This window comes from Clarias gariepinus, chromosome 22 (genome assembly GCF_024256425.1).
Source record: "Clarias gariepinus isolate MV-2021 ecotype Netherlands chromosome 22, CGAR_prim_01v2, whole genome shotgun sequence".
Classification (NCBI taxonomy): Eukaryota; Metazoa; Chordata; class Actinopteri; order Siluriformes; family Clariidae; genus Clarias; species Clarias gariepinus.
In genome coordinates this window covers 22,168,399-22,187,064 of record NC_071121.1, presented here as the reverse complement: position 1 = coordinate 22,187,064, position 18,666 = coordinate 22,168,399, and the positions used below count along the sequence as shown (strand labels likewise).

General features: G+C 40.5%; 1 protein-coding gene across 2 annotated transcripts in view; it reads left to right on the top strand.

Moving 5' to 3' along the window:
* Positions 1 to 18,666, top strand: part of magi3a (membrane associated guanylate kinase, WW and PDZ domain containing 3a) — a 151,098-nt gene that overhangs the window by 97,826 nt on the left and 34,606 nt on the right. For both annotated transcript variants that reach the window (XM_053482070.1, XM_053482071.1), the window contains exons 4-8: positions 1,651 to 1,857; positions 6,942 to 7,110; positions 10,189 to 10,268; positions 12,454 to 12,511; positions 15,884 to 15,987. In XM_053482070.1, the coding sequence (XP_053338045.1) occupies positions 1,651 to 1,857; positions 6,942 to 7,110; positions 10,189 to 10,268; positions 12,454 to 12,511; positions 15,884 to 15,987 (618 nt within the window). The remainder of the gene's footprint in view (positions 1 to 1,650; positions 1,858 to 6,941; positions 7,111 to 10,188; positions 10,269 to 12,453; positions 12,512 to 15,883; positions 15,988 to 18,666) is intronic.

The following is an 18,666-nucleotide window of genomic DNA, read 5'->3' as shown; positions in this document are numbered from 1 at the left end:
TGTAAATGTGTATATTTCAAACTAAATATTTGTATTTTTTATTGCTTTTTGTGGCAGAATCCTTCCATTCTATTCTATATTTCCATTTTAGGTCATGGGCAGTCGTATAAGCATTTTACCGCATATCATACTAAGTATTGTTGTGCACATGACAAATAAATATGAATTTAAATGTTAGTCACATGGATTTCAATATATATATATATTAATATAAAAAAGATCAGCATCACATTCAGGCCGGTAATTTTTAAGGAAGCCTATAAGAATATCATAAATAAAAGTCCTGGTATTTAGCTGAAGAAAGGATGACATATGACATAGACTGTTTTGGGAACATATAATCTTACAGGTGCAAAAATGAAATAAAAAAGAAACGGAAAAGATTTGCATCAATAAAAATAAAAGTGAAATTTTCTGAAGTTAATTTGCTTAGGAAAAAAATTTGCTCATTCAATTACAGACCAAAGCTCTCTGCTTAGCTTCCCAACCAGGGAATGTGCAGACATTAATTATTAGGTCTAAACATACAAATCCCACTTTGACATTTCCTGATGATATTACAATGCCAGCACTGAATAAATTGCCAAAGCAGCAAAGGGTGTGATTAGTACAAATTTAATCACAAAGTGTCAATTAGGAAACTTTTAAGACCAGCTCTGCTCGATGGTGACTTAAAAAACAAACAAACAAACAAAAAACGCAACAGTTACTGTTTGGCTTCGATAGCAGCACTAAGTGGAATTTTTTAGCTGGGCAAATGAGAACATAATTAACATCTTAACGTGTTAGCTGCAAGCTGCTAAGACAACTCTGAAAGTACTTCCATGTTGAACAACAACTAAAATAAAACCCATCACACTTTTTCTTCACTTGGTGCTCTCCAATGTCCCGTGCTCTGTCTTGCGTGATAACGTTACTGTGTAATTTAATTCCAACCGTCTCCTGACACTTCCAAGCAACACTTGCAGTCATGCGTAAGCTTGAGTAGCGTCAAGAGCACAGCAGAAGCGTTGCGATGCAAAGGCAAACAAAATAAATCTGTGTTCTCGTTCTCTTAAGTTATATTCGCACTCCGTGAAGACTTGTCACCTGGCTGGTTTACCCAGGATGCTTTCGCCGATTCGACCGTTTCCCCAAGCTGATGGACTGTAGGGAGCCGCCCACATGCTGCTGTAAATACAGACAATAATAAAGCGTGGAGAGCGGCCTTGGGCTTAGTGCCAAGCGAGCATTAAATGGAGATAACAACACAACAGATATACAGAGAGTGATACGCTGAAATTTTGCACGACTGAAATTTTTTTGGACTGAAAAAAGGTTAAAAAGAAAATCACTGTAAAACCTAATCTTAAAATAATGGTAGAGTTAAGTTAGAAAGTGGCAAAATGCTGCTTGTTTACTTTGTGTTTTATGCTTGTGTTCTGTTATTGTAAGCCTACGTTTATAATTTGGTGTCTCCTGAATTTCAGGTTGTCTTTTTTTTGCGCTAGATAGAGTAACAGTCGTAGGGACACAAGCTCAAAAGGCTTGCGGTGCTGTGAATTACTTTCAGAATTAGATTCCACCCAGCGGCAAGTTGTCCGTGCCTCCGCATTTAAAACCCGATCATGTAACACGGTCACGAGGCGCGCAATCTGTTCTCTGTTTCAGGTAATTACTACGGCACTCCCAAACCTCCGGCCGAGCCCAGCCCCGTGCAGCCTGACCTGGTGGACCAGGTGCTGTTTGACGAGGAGTTCGAAACCGAGGTGCAGCGTAAAAGGACCACCTCCGTCAGTAAGATGGAGAGGAAGGATAGTGCGGCGCCAGAGGAAGAAGACGACGACGAGAGGCCGGCACTTGTGAACGGGATCACGGGTAAGATAGTCGTCGCTGTATTTTTAATTCTTAAGTGGAATCCAGGATGGCGGTAGCGGATTTTATCCGATTCCCTGCTGTTGTAGCCCAGTTGCCTCAAGGTTTAATATTGTTAAATGCTTTTCAGTTCACCATGGTTGAACCATTGGTTCACTTTTTGTCAGATCATGAACTATAACGCATCATTTCAATCTCAGAAGTGCAGTTCACTGGAGGTTTTCTTGGCAGTTTGGTTTTTCACAACTCAACAGAAGCTCTTAATCAGGATCTAATTGACTGTAATAAAGTGAACAAAGAGTACACTACACTTAAGCAGATTGGGGAGCTCTCCAAACACATTTTTAGGTGAAAATGAATCGCTCACAAGCCTTGTAATGGCTTAGAGATTGAGCTACAGCAATTGCCTCAAGATAACAAAAAATTCACTTACTTACATACTTATCTCTTTTCTGCCTGTCCGTTCCTCGTCCCCAAAGCGAAAACCCGGCTTATCTCCTCCTAAAGAACGACTCTAAACAACACCCATCTATCTCGTGAGGTATATATTGAAAGAGATGCATATTGAAAGCCGATTACTTGTCTTGCGCTGTCGTCTGATGGATATTATGTACCTGATCTCAGACAGGGCTTAAGTGTGTGCAGATTGAGTATGTCAAGCTGCCAAGCTGGTGGTTTACTCCGCCAAGCCTGGGTCTCGAGCAAGCCTCCAGTGGAGCTTGTTAAGAGTATTGCTGTGTCACGCTGGACGAAAGCAGATTTAGGGATGAACATTAAAGTCAAGGACGCTGTTTGTCTTTGCTTCGATCAGAGAGAGGGAATAAGGAATGAATACAATTCAAATAAGGTGTCAGAGTGCTGTGAGCTGGAAAAACAGGAGCCTCTTACAGGAATGTTCATGTGTGCCAGAAGACTACGGTCTTAAACATTAAGCTTCTGTCACCAGAATACTTACAGCGTTGCGTTTCTGTCCTGTTCTTCAGTGTTATAGACACCAAAATGAAAAATAGGTTTTGAGAAATACATTATATTTTGTTGCACCTAGGAAAGCCATTTTTCTGAACTCATGATGTGCTGTCTTGATGCGTTTTGTCGAGCAGATGTGTTGCCTTACAGTAGTATCTCTAAAGTTTGTAAAATAACCACCCCTTGTTGGGGAATAAATGGTTGGGATTTATTTATTAGTTTTGTATGGAATCGAACTGACGGCTTCCCAAAATTCCCATTTCTAGTTGGACTAGATAACCGTATCGTGCTTAATTCCGCATGCTTTTTTCCATTCGGTTCACTTTAACCCTCATAGGATGAATTGTGTTTAACGCTCCACCTACCTAACTTTTCCCAAAAACTGTTCCTATGACCATAATATTTAGAGGAAAAACACTGACCTTTACTTGAAGCCAATTTCAAGCTTCCTCCCTAGTAAAATAAAAATAGCTAAACTGTAACACCAGCGGTTCCTGAGATAGGGAGTCTCAGAATCAGGGTTGCGCCTTCCTACTGTATGTAATGTGAATGGAGGAGTAGTTTTAATAAGAGCTGGCCTGCTCTATCTCTCTCTCTCTCTCTCTCTCTCTCTCTCTCTCTCTCTCTCTCTGTGTGTGAGAGCAGTGCAGGTGCAGAATTGTTATTGCAACCAAGTTAAACCATGCCCTCTCCCCTCACACACACTCAGAGCCACAGGTGCCTGTATGGCCAGATGTTACTGTAGGAATAAATCATTTTCACTATTTTGCCCAGGTACACCAAAGCACCAGGTAGCAGAGCTGAAGATGTTGAGGTTCTCTTTGGGAGTGACGAGGATGGATAGGATCAAGAATTCATCAGAGGGACAACCCATGTTAGTTGTTTTGGAGATAAAGTCAGAGAGGCCAGATTGAGGTGGTTTGAAGATGTTCAGAAGAGAGATTGTGAATATATTGGTAGAAGGATGCTGAGGTTGAAACTGCCAGGCAGGAGGTCTAGAGGAAGACCAATTCAATTCAATTCAATTCAGTTTTATTTGTATAGCGCTTTTAGCAATTTTCATTGCCACAAAGCAGCTTTACAGTGTCAAAAGAATTATTTAAGTTTGTATGAAATGTGTATTTGTATGAATCAAAATGGTCAGTTCGTCCCTGGTGAGCAAGCCGAGGGCGACAGTGGCAAGGAAAAACTCCCTGAGATGGCAATAGGAAGAAACCTTGAGAGGAACCAGACTCAACAGGGAACCCATCCTAATTTGGGTGAAACAGAAAGCAGTAAATGATCTGCATTTATACAGTGTGTAGGGTGGGAGGCAGTTCAGCTATAATAGCTGATGTTAATTGATGTTAATATGGAGTCCAGGTAGTTATTGAAGACCCAGGTAGACTTGTAAGAAGTTCCCGAACTGTCAAGTCCCCAGAGAAACAGTTGCCAACACCAGTCAAGGCCAGAACCATTTTCTAGGTAGAGAGAATCATCCCCAGACACCAGACGCATCCCAGAGAGACACACGGGGCATCCATGTGACGAGATCTTCAGCCAGAAGCGGGGCACCAGGATGGGTCAGACAGGTCCGGAGGGCAGAGGGAGTGTGGATCACTGGCAGCTCAGGAACGACATGTGTAGCTCGACAAAGAGAGAGAAAGAGTGAAAGGGGGGGACAGGAGGAGAGAGGAAAGAGAAAGAGGGGGGGGGGGGGGAGAGGAAAGAGGAGGACCAAAGAGGAGATTTATGGTTGCAGTGAGAGAGGACATGAAGTTAGTTGGTGTAAGAGAAGAGGAAGCAGAGGATAAGCTTAGGTGGAGGCAGATGATTCGCTGTGGGTCGTCTGGATCTAAGTAGCCTGTGTCCACATCATTAAAAATTCATCATGATTATATTGCATTTTGATTGAACAATTGAGTACTGAGTATTTTAAGATTTTATTTAAACATCGGATGTATCTTAAATGTTGTTTTCATTTACGACCCTGGGTAGGAGCTCCTTGCTCTAATTAGATCTTTAAGTTTTTTGTTTTTTTTTCTAAACCGTGGATACGATCTGAAACATGCAACAAGTTTTGTGGTTTGTCAAACCCCTAGTTTTCCCACTTATTCCCACCTGGGTGGAATTTATTGCCACTAGTCCACCCACGTGCACGTTTGGACAAACCCAAAGACGGAACATACATACCTTCACACAGATAGTAACCCGAGCTCAGGATTAAACCGACGACCCTGTAGCTAATGTGTAACCACATTTTTTTCTTTCAGCTAGTAGTTACTAAACTAATATATGGCGAGATTGAACAAAACAGGGTGCATGCAACATGAAGACCCAGCAAATGCAGGTCAAATCTTCGCTAATTACTCATAATGACACTGATATTAAAATCACATTAGCATCATTCTTTGGATATCGTCACGAAAATATGTCTTGTGTCACAATTGGAAGCGTCAATTAAAAGCGAATTGATCATGTAAATTGGTGGAGTGAAAGTGGGACCTCCAGGGACTGCCAGTTATGATATCACAATACCCAAGTGCCGAGTCCATCTGTATTGCAATTCTGTTAGTATCCTGTTCATGTTCTGCATTCTAGAACAATACAGGATTTTTTCTTTTCAAAACTGTGAAATAACATATGGTGTTGGGTAATTAGGTAACAATAGTTCTTGCACGAACAGTATTGTCAAGTACAGTATATGTGTATACAGTATATACTGTACACATACTTGCCATTTTGTACTGCAATGTTTTACCTCAAATACCTACATATACATTCAAAGAATAATTAAAAAATATATATATTTTGCAGTCAGTTTGTCGATACATGAATTGTCACTCACGGTATATAACTGTAAATCAGTTCTTCCCCATCTTTACAGCAGCCTAATAGTGGGTCATGTTGAATCAGTAAAGAATGATGAAGGACGGAATGCGTTGCTTATTGAGGTGTACAGAGAGCAGCCTTTGTCTACGTAGTCTGTGCATGACTAAAGCACTTCACAGATGCCTAGATGTGTGCACGTGTGACAGAACAAACTTCCCCCGGCTGTCTGAACAGATGAGTCACTAGCTGGCTTTAAAAAGAAGACTTACCTTTTTCACTAAGAGTTTAAATCGGTAGTAATTATAAAGAAAAAGTTGCGTCTGTGGCTGGTGACGGTTAACCGAGTTGCCACGGTAACAACCCTGATCATGACAAAAGCTCATTTCATTATGATGATTTTTTTTTCTTTTTCTCCAACATGTGAAAATAATTGAACTTGTTTTAAAAGTTGATATCCTAGATTAATATTGCATTTAATGTCTAGTGTAGATGGAATCTTTGTGTAGGAAAATGGCTGTCGGGGCGAGCTGGTTGGAAGTGTCGTGGCCTGACGGTCTTGTTTTAATCCCTGTCTTATCAGGATAAAAGTGAAAAGCGAAAGTAAATGTACGCCGAGTTAGTTCAGTATGACTATAGACTCTCTGGTTACAATGGCTGCGTGGGCAGAAGTTCTAAAGTTTATAAAATTGTACCTATAGCACCTCTTTGTATCCAGGACAGATCTATACTGCGCAGGTTCAGCATGTCAATGCAGTAGGTGTTTCTCTCGTTATATAACTCCGTGTATTGTCTGGTTATTTTTGTGCAGGTTTTGAGGGAAAGTGTAGCGCTTGTAAGCCCACCCATTTCTCATTATTTCACATTTTGTGACAAGTCAGGCAAGATTTTATGTATGTATTTATTTATTTTTTATTTTTTTATTTTCTTCTGGCTTTTGGGTGCTTGACTCTTTGAAACTCTGGTCATGTGTAAGTAGGAAATTTGCATCCAAAGGGACCCGCCTATAAGGCCTGGGCAGACTGATCTGCGTCTGGCAATTAACATACACAATTCACGCCCCTTTCTCTATCTCTCTCTTTCGCTCCGTTCTCACCTGGAACGCCTTCTGCCATGCAAATTCCCCCTTACTATCCTCTCTCTCTTTCTCTCTCTCTCTCTCTCTTTCTCTCCCTCGTTTTCCCCTGGCAGTAACAGACTTTATGTGAGAGAGAGCACCTCAGTGTCGAGATGCACATTGTCCCTGCATCTTCTCATAAATCCAAACTTTCCCTCTCCTCCCTCTTCTTTCCCTGTTATACCTCTGGTCACAGAGCACAAAGAAGGCACTGATTGGAGGAAGACGGTGCCGAGCTACACGCAGCCCGGCAGCGCCATGGACCTCGGGGCCTGGAGCATGCTGCCCGGGGACGAGACCCAGGAGACTCTGCCTAAGAATTGGGAGATGGCCTACACCGAGACCGGCATGGTCTACTTCATAGAGTGAGTGCGGCAAATCTTTATAAATTTTTTTTTTTTTTTCGAAGATATTCTCTGGAACATTGTTGAGTCAGCAGCAGTTTAAAACAATGTTAAGCTTTGAAATGCTGCACTTCATTAAAGCACAGTTAGACACATGCAGCCAGTTCTGCTCATATTGGTAGCAGAGATTGTGAATTCATTGCAATAACGCTGGCTTCATATGAGAATAAATAAGCCTGTTGGTGGAAATTCTGCTTTTATTGTCAACGCTAGCTTATCGTGTTGTCGAAACTCGGCTTCCTTCTAATTTGCAAAGTATAAATAAACACAGTCCAGCACAAGTTTCTCAGCTGTTACCGCTCACTTTTCACTTACCTGTGCTGTGCTAAATGTGGACACGGCCACAAATATCAGCTTTATAAATAGACCAGGGTTTGTAGAGCTAATCTGCAGGGCCGTGCCGAGTAGACCTGATGTTGACAGACCTGTGGCTGCACGAAGTCGAGACATGTTTTACATGATACCTCGGGCTAATGCAAATGACAGATAAGGACAAACAGAAAGGGCAGCATGGGACGATTGTGCTGGCTGGTAAAACCATGCTTCATACAAGAGTTTATTTATTCATTTTTTTTTTTATTTAGAAGGTTTTTATAGACAAAAAAGAGAGACAAGAGCCGACTCCATTTCGCTTAAAGGATGGGATTGGAACAGGAACACATGTGCATGCGCAGAATTCATTGTTGTAAAAACTTATTTTTTTCCTTTTTTTTTTTTTCCTCTTGTACACTACAGCTACCTTATACCTATTTGACCCGTATACCTGCAGAGTCTGTAAGCTGAAATATAGTACTGTAGGTGTATCCCATACAAGTATACACTGATCAGCCATAACATTATGACCCCTGACAGGAGAACTGAACAACCTTGATCACCCAGTATATACCAGTAAACCTGGTGACCGCATCATGGACACCCAAGGCTCACCACAGCAACTGAAGGCCAAATTACATATTCTGTCTGATTCGACAACGAGCCCAAGACTGTCCCTAACTCCCCAGATCCCAAACCGATTGAGCACCCGTGGGATGCGCCAGACAGACAGAGACTCATCCCCGCAATCCAAAACACACAAAGGATCTACAGACAACGTTCTGATGCCAGACACCAGCACACACCCCTGCACGTCCTGTAGAGCCCAGTCCCGAGGGGCCAGAGTCGCCCAAAAACCCAGGCCTAGGTGGTTTTAATGTTAAGGCTTTAAATATCATTACTGATCAGTGTATGCTCTGATTGTTTAGGCACAGAGTCCAATTTTACACACACACCTTTGGGAAACTAATTAATCAGTTACAGATGATGTTCTGTACCTCTGACCTAGAGTAAAGTCTAAATGTGGGTCTTTGACCTAAAAAAAAAAAAGCTTGAGTTTTTTATCACAACAGAACATAATGTAATTTTTTATTTTTTTGGTTAATAACAACCAGTTAAATTCACCATTATAGACACTGTAGGCTGATTGAAAACATTTAAACATTTAATAGTCGTACTGTAGGAAATAAGGGGAAGATAAAGGGCGAACATTGACATTGACAGGTCAGGATGAATCAGGATGCACTACACTTGTCTTACGTTTGTTTCTCAGTCGTTACACTCCTGCGTCGCATCGATAACCTAATCAGGCCCGTATGTTAATGCGGATGATCTGACCACAGTGTGTACGTACCCAATCACACCCCCTCACAACGCCTTCTCTCAGTTCAGTGAAGCAGTGATTGTTAAACATCAAAATATATAATAAACAGATTTCACAGAACTTTTCCAAGCTGTGGTGCGATCTGTCCTGGACAGTGTAGACAACTCTACTGTCTGTGCTTAGCATTTATTAGTTAATCAATTAAATATGACTGCGCATGTTATTATGGGATAATCGTTAGAGACCATGTGGTGTCATAATTCCTGGCTTGAAGTTGATTATTTTCTTGGATTTGCAGTACGAGTGTTTTATGTCTCTGGCATAGAGTCGTTCAAAAAATCGATTTATAGCTACGTGTAACGTGAATCATCTATGAAGTCTGTCATGTTGCTTCCTCACCAGCCTCTCTTTCATCCCTTAATCCATGAACATTTTTACTTTACAGCATTAAAAAAAAAAATAATAATAATTTTTGCACACCTGTCTAAAGCTTCGGCACGTTTCATTGTTACTACCAAATCCTCATCTTGCTTTTATTAATAATTAATAGCAAACAATTCTAGATGTGATAAATCTGGCATGATGCATCAGAGCACCAGGTTTTTCTAATATATATTTAAAGCATATGGCAGCCACAATATGTATAGTGGTATAATTGCTATTGGAGAGTTTTTTATTTATTTATCGCCTCCCTCACACACACACACACACATCTTGCAATCCTAATCTTCGCAGCTGTGGGAAAACTATCTGAAGCAGACTGTAAATCTGCAAGACTCTGCTTTAATTTAAAGAGAGAAAAAATAAGCTGTATATCAACCAGCAGTGCTACTCAATCCTCTCTCTCTCTCTCTCTCTCTCTCTCTCTCTCTCTCTCTCTCTCTCTCGTTCCCTCTTTTTTTCTCTCGTTCTCGCTCTCGCTCTCTCTCTCTCTGTCTCGCTTGCTCCCCATGATGGGGGAAATTAATATTCTGTTCTGCTTTCCCATTGGGCCTTAAAGGCTGAAGCTTTTACTGCTTGGTAGTGAAGAAAGCGCTACACCTGTCATGCTCAGTTGATATTTCAAAGTCGTTTCTTTCTAATCAGACACCTTCTCCCTGGGGAATCCCGTTTGAAGCGCTGACTCTTTAAACAACCGCTTTGAGCAAGTTTTTTTTATTTTTTATTTTTTTTTTAATACATCTGGGAAGTCTGGATGGATAATAGCAAATCCCAGCTTTGACCATAGCATTTTTCACAGCATAGTTCTAAGTGTGTTCTCTGAATGAGAAGACGCATGAGGTTTTAAGGTTTTCACGTAAGCAAGCTAAACATAATGCTAAAGCAAAATTGTCCTGTTTTTTTTTTTCCTTTCTTTCTTTTTTGTCATTTTGTCTCTTTCTTTGTTTTTACTGTTTTTACAGTCACAATACGAAAACTACAACCTGGCTGGACCCACGGCTGGCTAGGAAAGCAAAACCCCCTGAGAAATGTGACGAGGGAGGTAAGATGGTTTATTTTCTATGACACACACACACACACTTGCAGTACCATCAATTAATTTTCACTTATTGACAGTAAAAAAAAAAAAAAACTAATTTACTCTGTGTAAATATAAATCACAACGACATCCTCAATAAAAGTTAAAACCCAACTAAGCTTAGCTCCTAAGGCTAGCTGTTAGCAGTAAGCCATTTAACCTCCCATCTTCAGCTCTTTAAAAACAGACAGTTAAACAGACACATAAGCCTGGTTTTATTTTTGTATTTTACTAATCAGGCCCATTTTTACTAAAAGCCCATAAAATTATGTTGAAAGTTCCCCAACTATTCTCTAGTATGTACTACTTCTCCACAAAATTACTATCCTGAAGATTTATCTGGCTTCGGCACGCAATACAAGCCTTAATTACTGTAGCAGCTCAGTGTGTTTAATGAACGAGCTTTACAATCAGTCACTTTTAAAATACACTTCCAGCTTCAGGATCGGAAGTAGGAGCAGATCAACACAAGCTTTAAGATTTTTTTTTCTCTCTTTAAGCCAGCTTTGAATTATCCCTCGCTGAGAAAGAACACATAAGGACACACAAGTCGTCACAAATAGCGATAAATCTGAACGGCAGAAATTGTAAAGAAAATGTATACACATTGATCAAAAATGATCAAAGGCCCTTCGAGTGGCGCAGTGGTAAAGTGTTCGCCCTATCATCCAGAGGTCGTGAGCTCGATTCCCGGGTGATGCTGTAACCTCTTGCATCCGGAGGTCTATAAAAAGCTAATTGGCAGATCTCTCTTAGAGGGGAGGGATGAGATGTGCTTCTTGCTCCTACATTAATCACGGCTCTACAGCCAATCAGGGGCGTCTGTGAGATCAAGCAAGCGAAGGGAGCGGATAGAGCTGTCCTCAGAGTGTGTTTCGTGCATGAGCGAGCAGAAACACCTGATGGTCTTCGGCCATCCTGACTGAGTGGTAGTAGTATCCTTAATGTGGAGCCCCCTAGTGGCAAGGAGGAATTGGATAAGACTAAATTAGGGAGAAAATCAGGAAAAGAAAAAAAAAGTACAGTAAGTTGCTCTGCTCCGTTTGTAAATGATACGGCACCCCAGGAACAGTTAGGGTTAAAGGCCTAGCTTAAGGTCCCAGTAACCCAAGGAGGGATTGGGTTTGGTACCGCAAACCTTTGATCAGTAACTCAGTGCGTTAACCCTCTGAGCTACCACTGCTACCCTAGGACAAAGCAAGAAAACTGTGTCAGGACACGACTACTTTAAGCAGTTTGTTAGTGCAGGTGCTAAGGAACAACAGCAAAATGCAACGAACCATACTTTGCACTTTATTCTTTCTTTCAAAAATAATAAAGCTGTGCATCATCTTACACCATTTCAAACATGCAGCATGGAAGCTCAAAAACACAGCCTCATGTATGCATATAGCTCATGCATGGATATACAGTAGAATGCTTCATCTGGGGATAAAGTAATGACCAGGAAGTTAAACTGTCCTCGATAATATAAAAAAAATGTGAGTGTGGGTTTATTTTTGGATGTTGCATAATAAACCAGCAACAAAAATACATGCGTCCGGAACTCCTTTGGGAGCGGGTGAAGTAAAAGCACTTTTTTACACTTCATCCAAAATGATATGGGTTATACTTAAGTCATGACCTAGTCTCTCACACATGTACACGTACACACACACACACACCCCAAACTCTGAGCATCATGTTTGTTCCTGGCACACACATTAAAGTCAAGCAGACAGGCAGGCACTGAGCGAGAGAGCGAACGTGACACTCGCGCTGTCTCGCTTTGCTAACGGCTCTTAGGGGCAGACTGGAGAACTCATCACCATGCCATCTCACCCCTGAAATCCTTGCACCATTCTGGCATGAAGAGTGTGCCTGTCTCACAGTGTCACACACTCGTTTTTTTTTGTTTTTTTTTACTCCCGCAGTGCGGCCAAAGACAACTAATGACTCTGCCTAGTTCACGTCCAGATCTTAGTCGACAACTTGGCCTGTTTCTTTGCGCTGTCTTATTTTTTCTCTTCAGACTTCTTCTAGACTTTCTGCTGATGCACACAAGGAGCCAGGATTGTTGACTAGCTCAGAAAAAAACATTGTTGGAGAACGCTTCGGTGATCTGATTGTGTTTTAATTGGAGCTCATGCGTCTTTCTGTTCTTCCACAGAGCTGCCGTACGGATGGGAGAGGATCGAGGACCCACAATATGGCACCTACTATGTGGAGTAAGTGATGTACATAACAACTGATTTGCATTTTAAACATCAATGTGATTAGGTTAGTTTGGGAATATGTTTCATCTGTCGAACGAATGAATATCATATAGCGACGTTACTGTTTTCATTGTGGCAGGATTGTTTGTAATGGTTCTTGTATTACATAGAGATGTATTGCTCCTACGCAAATCAGGAGTACTGCATCTCTATGAGGATTATATCTTTGTGCCACCATGTGACCAAACCTGGGGTAAACAAATCAAAGGTGCAACCATGACATGCCACACGATCGTATGCTTGTTCATTTTTTTCGTCTGTATCGACGCGCTCAGCTAGCTAAACTGCTTGTCTTGTGTGAATAAGTTCTTATTAAACCTAGTCTCTTTATTTTCTGTACAACAAAAGAGCATAATGCGATATTACTTATTCAGTAAACTAGCTAATAAATTTCAGTCATTTCAACCAAAGTTAATACATGTTCAAGGTGTTTTTGGAAAGCATATACACTCCCTGGCTCAAATAAGTTGCACATACACAAATATTTAATTTAACCTTCTTTAGCTTTGATTACAGCACGCAATGTGGTGGCCGGTACATGTGTGAAAATAATTGCTCATGCTCCAAATAACCACTCTTTCACAAAGTCCTGGAATATGTCTGTGCCATCAGGGAAGGGAAAAAAAATCTATTTTCATTTAGTGTATCATGCAGTATGCATAATGGATACATCACTTTAGTCAAGTCAACTCAAGTCAAATTTATTTGTACTGTATATGTATATTCATATATACTGTATATGGTTGACCTACAGTAAGTTCTTTACAAGGTTAATAAGAAAATTGGTCAAAATTAACAGAAAATAAGGACAGGTTAAACTTGTTAATAAGAAGAACTAAAGATAAAAGATAAATTGAAAAATAAAACCGGCTACAGTATCGAGCCTGGTGGAACTCCGCATGTCAGGGAGATCTTGGATGACACAGATGTCCCCACTCAACAACAAAGCTTCAGTTACAAAGATATGATGTAAGCACTGGACCTTGTAGACCTATTAGATCTCCAAGTCGAGTAATTAAAATTGCACTTTATATGCTTCTGTTCTTCCTCTTACAATCTGGATTAATCAGATAAAATGACATTGTTTATTATGTTTCTGCTGTCAGTTTTTAGTGATGCAACTTCAAGCGTAAGTTCTTTTTTAAACCACTTTTTTTCTATGACGTTTATGGTTCAGCACTGCCTTACCAGGTTTTACTAATGTTTTCCAGCATCATGCAGGCCAGTAATTTAAAGCTTCTGAAATGAGAAAAAAATGAGTCTTTTATGGGAGCCAGTCAGTGTATTTATCCTCCTTCACTACAAGACAGCTTAGACTGAGAGACTGATAATGCAAAGAGGCAGCTAATTAAGCTAAGAACCTATTTAAATGTCAGATCCACCTGTGTATAATCTGTTAAGCAAAGCAATTGAATTTAATACTAATAATAGCCACCTAAAAGGAAGCAGCTACAGCAGTGTTAACCAGTTTTCATTTTATAATAAATTTAAAAAATGTTTACTGTTTTTTTTTCTCCTATTGTTATTTTTTAAATCATTATATTGTATATATTTTTGTATAAATGAAAAAAATGTATTTAAAAAAAATAAAAAAAGATTAAATGATAAAGATCTAAATTATCTTTTGGATTTTTAAATAATAAATATATAATATAATATATAAACATATGTAATTGGGTGGCAAAGTGGTGTAGTCATTAGCACTGTCACCTTAAAACTACAGGGTCAATTCCTGCTTTGGGTCTGTGTGTGTGGAGTTTGCATGTTCTCCCTGTGGTTGGTGGGTTCTTCTGGGTACCCTGGTTTCCACGCGCAATCCAAAGACATTCAAGTTAGGCTAGTTGGCATTCTCAAATTGCCCATTGTGTGTGTGTTTGTGTGTGTGTGTGTGTGTGTGTATTTATCATATTGTCCATCACTTTTGTTCAAATAAATAAGATTCCGTATGAGGTTTGCCATAGTGGATTCTGCCGTAAAGTCCCTCGAGAAAAGAGAACTAAGCCTGTTGTAATACCTATTGCATATAACTTGGTCTAAAGCGCTATTTATGTTACCTTTTTGGCGTTAAGATGCATCTAACCGAGATGCATAACTGCTCATAACTCGATTTCTGAATGCTTCTTCAGCACTTCTGATTGGATTTCATACATCATTTCAGCTGTCACGGACAATTTTTTTTTGGGTGTTCAATGCTCTCCAAGAGGCGTTTAATACAAATGTGACATTGACACGTGCCTCCCAGACCACCTGGTTTGAGCACAATGTGTCTTCAAGGCTTGAGCATTTGACCCCGTTCAAACACATTACCAAACGCTGACCACTTGCGAACCGATCACCAACATGTTGACACCAGGTGTGAACAGGGACCAAATTAGAAACCTTAAAATGATTCAAGCCTTCTTGCGCTCTTTTCTTACATCTCATATCTCTCTTTCGTCTTCTCGCTCCGGCTGTCTTTTCTCAGTCTTGAATAAGGAGGAGGGTGACTCATACGCAATGCAACAAGGGCTCCGAAACCTCTTCGAAACCTCTCTCACCCACACACACATGCGTGCACGCAAACATGCTGTTGGTTCAGCGTGGCATGCAGCCCCGTGTTGCTGTGCGTCTTTTGTTCATGCGTAAAGCAGTCACGACCCGACTTAAGACAAACCCACGTCACGCCGATTAGCTTAGGTCTCCAACTGAACGAGCTCATTGTACATACTGTAAAAGATGATTTGTGACTCAAAAGATCTGTCACTTTATTAGCATTAACTGGCCACTCTAATAGAAACATCTGCCCGTTCAGGCATTTATCCAGTCAGCTAATTTTTTTGCAGCAGTTTAAGGCATTAATCCGTTCAGAGACAATTAACGTTAATGTTAACACAACAGTTCTCGATGATTAAGGTTAGAGGAGAAAAGTCAGACAGGTTTGAGCTGACAGTAACTCACATACCAACTCTTTAAAACCAGGGTAAGCAGAAAAGCATCTCAGAAATTGCTTATTCTTTACCCTGCGACAACACAAGACCAACATCAGGCTCCACAAATATAGCATAAAAAGTAAAGGTTGGCAGGTGGGTTATTTTGTGGAACTGAAACGAAATCGTTTCACAAGTAAAAAGACCAATTTAATTCTTTCTCTACAGTCTCTAGAATGTTCTGCAGAGAGTCTAATTATCAAAATAAATTGACTAAGCCATCAGAGAAACCTGCATCTGTAGTCTGGAGTTTAGGGAGATTAGCATAGTTTTCTCATTTGCTGGTTCTGTAAAGCGTGAATATCCACTTTGTTGTAATGGATTGCTTCTTTTTAAGACATGTTCTGTTTGCCTTTAGCCACATCAATCAGAAGACACAGTTCGAGAACCCTGTGATGGAGGCCAAGAAGAAGCACATCCACGAGGCGCCCGCGGCGAGCCAGCCAGGACCGATGGCCTCAGGTAACAACCATACGAAACACCACGCTGATCATCTTAGCAGCATCGGTTCATGCGTTCATTTAGCCATGAACTCGAGCTACAGCTGCGTAGAGAAGAAGTAAAACTCCAAAACTCCGGAGCGTCAGGGTAGAGCGTGTCAATTACAGGAGTGCCGAAAGCACAAACGTTTCCCAGGCAGCCAATTATTTTTTTCAGCGTGCACAAATGATTGACTTGGATCGCGTCACAAGTTCTATCAACCCTCTGTGTTTTTAACTAGAAGAGACAGGATTTTCGATTCGGGCTGTCATCGGCATTCGAATCAAAGTTTGCCATGCTTTTCTAGTGTCTTAGTTTGACGGTGCCGGGTGATTTTGAACCGGTACCGTCTCTCTAAAAGCCTTGCCTCTCTAAGCTTTCCCTTTCCCAGCATGCTCTTTTTCTGGATCCTCAAAGCTCAGGGTGTTATTTTACTGCTGAAAATTGAGAGTGCAGTACACTTACTCAAGAGCAGGAATCCTTCAACCCTCATGCAGATGCTTTTATTTATTTTTTTTGCTTTTATACAAAAAAAAATCCCCAGCTCCATCAAAAGTGTCGCTCTCCGCGCTCTCATGGATTTGTTCCGCTCTCGCTGAAGAACCCCAGACACACTTTCAAATTTATATGCATATTCACTCTTTCCTTGAGTGAGCGCTTGTTTTTATTGTTATCGCTAAGCAAAAGCAGAGATTGAACATTTCATGTGCCTTTGTTGTCTCGTACATCATAACCAAGCACGTCTGAGTGGTGCATTTGTGCGTGTGTGTGGATGCACTAGACTAGCTTTGGATGATGGCACTGTATCTGGATCTACAATTTTGGGTATATTTTTAAAATATTAGAGAGTAAAATTATATCTTGCAGTGTAACAGTGTAGTGGTGGCCGGAGTTTTGTTGCCTTGTGGCTGGGAACCATGATTACTTTGTTATTAAATACAGTTTAAAGTCAAGTTTTAAATTAATCCATCTGTTGTAATAATCTGAAATTGCATTCAAACATTTCTACATTTTGTCCAACAATTATACCAATTCGATCACCTTTAGCTTTGATTATAGTATGCAGTGTAGTGGCCAGGTCATGTGTCAAAAGGATCACAGAACAACTTTTTTACAATTTGATTCCTGGTATTTGTCTGACAACACCATAGATGTTATTCAATTCAATTTAATTTTATTTGTATAGCGCAAAGTAGATTTACACAATCAAAACAAAGTACCTGATGAGCAAGCTGAGGGCGACAGCGACAAGGGAAAAAAAAACTCCCTGAGCTGGCAATAGAAAGAAACTTTGAGAGGAACCAGACTTAACAGGGAAACCATCCTCATTTGGATGATATCAGATAGCATGCATTGTTGTGCGGTCATACTGTGTGTTAAGCAGCTGGAAGTACAATATAACAGTTGATGTCTTTAAGTTAATTCAGTTCATCATTGGCGGCTCAGGTTAGAGTATTGGAAATTCCAGTCATGAACTATTGAGTGACTGCAGTCACAAGTCCTCAGAGAACAGCTGTCTGCATCAGCCAAGGTCAGGACCGTCTTCATGGTAAAGTGGAACTGTCCCTGGTCACCACACGCATCCCAAGCAGCCCAGGCGAGATCTCCCACCAGGTCAGAGGGCAGAGGGAGTCTGGATCACTGGCAGCTTAGGACGTGTAGCCCGACTGACTGAGAGAGAGAGAGGAAAAGAAAGAAGAAGAGATAACAAGTTAGTTATGGTCACAATCGCATATTGCATAGGTGAATGTACAGTTTATTTAGTGCAGAGTGGAAGCAGGAACTCCGGCAGGACTAACTATGACAGCATCACTAAAAGGGGAAAGCCAGAAGGAAACACAGACATGAGGGGGAACTGGGATGTAAAGCAACCAGTCACTTCACCATCAACAAACCTGAGTAATCAGTGTGATGCCCTGGTCATTGAGTATATTCAGGTTATCATTTTATTGCCATATAATGTTGCTGAGCTTAGACCTGAGCCACTGAAGCAAGCCCAGATTATAACCCTGCCTTCCTAGTCTTGTACAGTGGCCACTATGGCGCTTCCCTACTTACTCTGATGCACCCATCACTTTGGAAAGATCAGTCTGAACTCTTCAGACCACATTACTTTTCTCACTGCTCCAAAGTCTAATATTTATGCTGTGTGTGTGTGTGTGTGTGTGTGTATGTACAGTTTGTGTGTGTATATATATATATATATATATATATATATATATATATATACACACACACACACACACACAATAATACCCTTGTTCAGAAAGTAATTTATCACAGTATTGATCTTGTATCATTATAATTCCCAGCAGTAATGACTCCCACCACGACTGGTGAATATGTAAGATGTTTGACCTTTACTTGTTGGAATCTTAATTAAAAATTTTTAGATGAAACCTTTAATTAGTAAAATCTAAGCTCACACGTCTTCCCATTTCTGTCTGTCCGTCTGTATCACCTCACATGTTAGTGTCAATTTGAACTGTGCAGTTTAGGGCAAATTAAAAATAAAATAAAAAAAGAACAATAAACCACTTAAGCCCATTCAAGCGTGTAATTATAGTACACAGTGTTGGAGAGTGTGAGAGCATTTATTTCGTGTAATAAAACACTTTATGTTCCGTCTAAAGCATTACCTGTGTTCTTATGCCCTTGGTT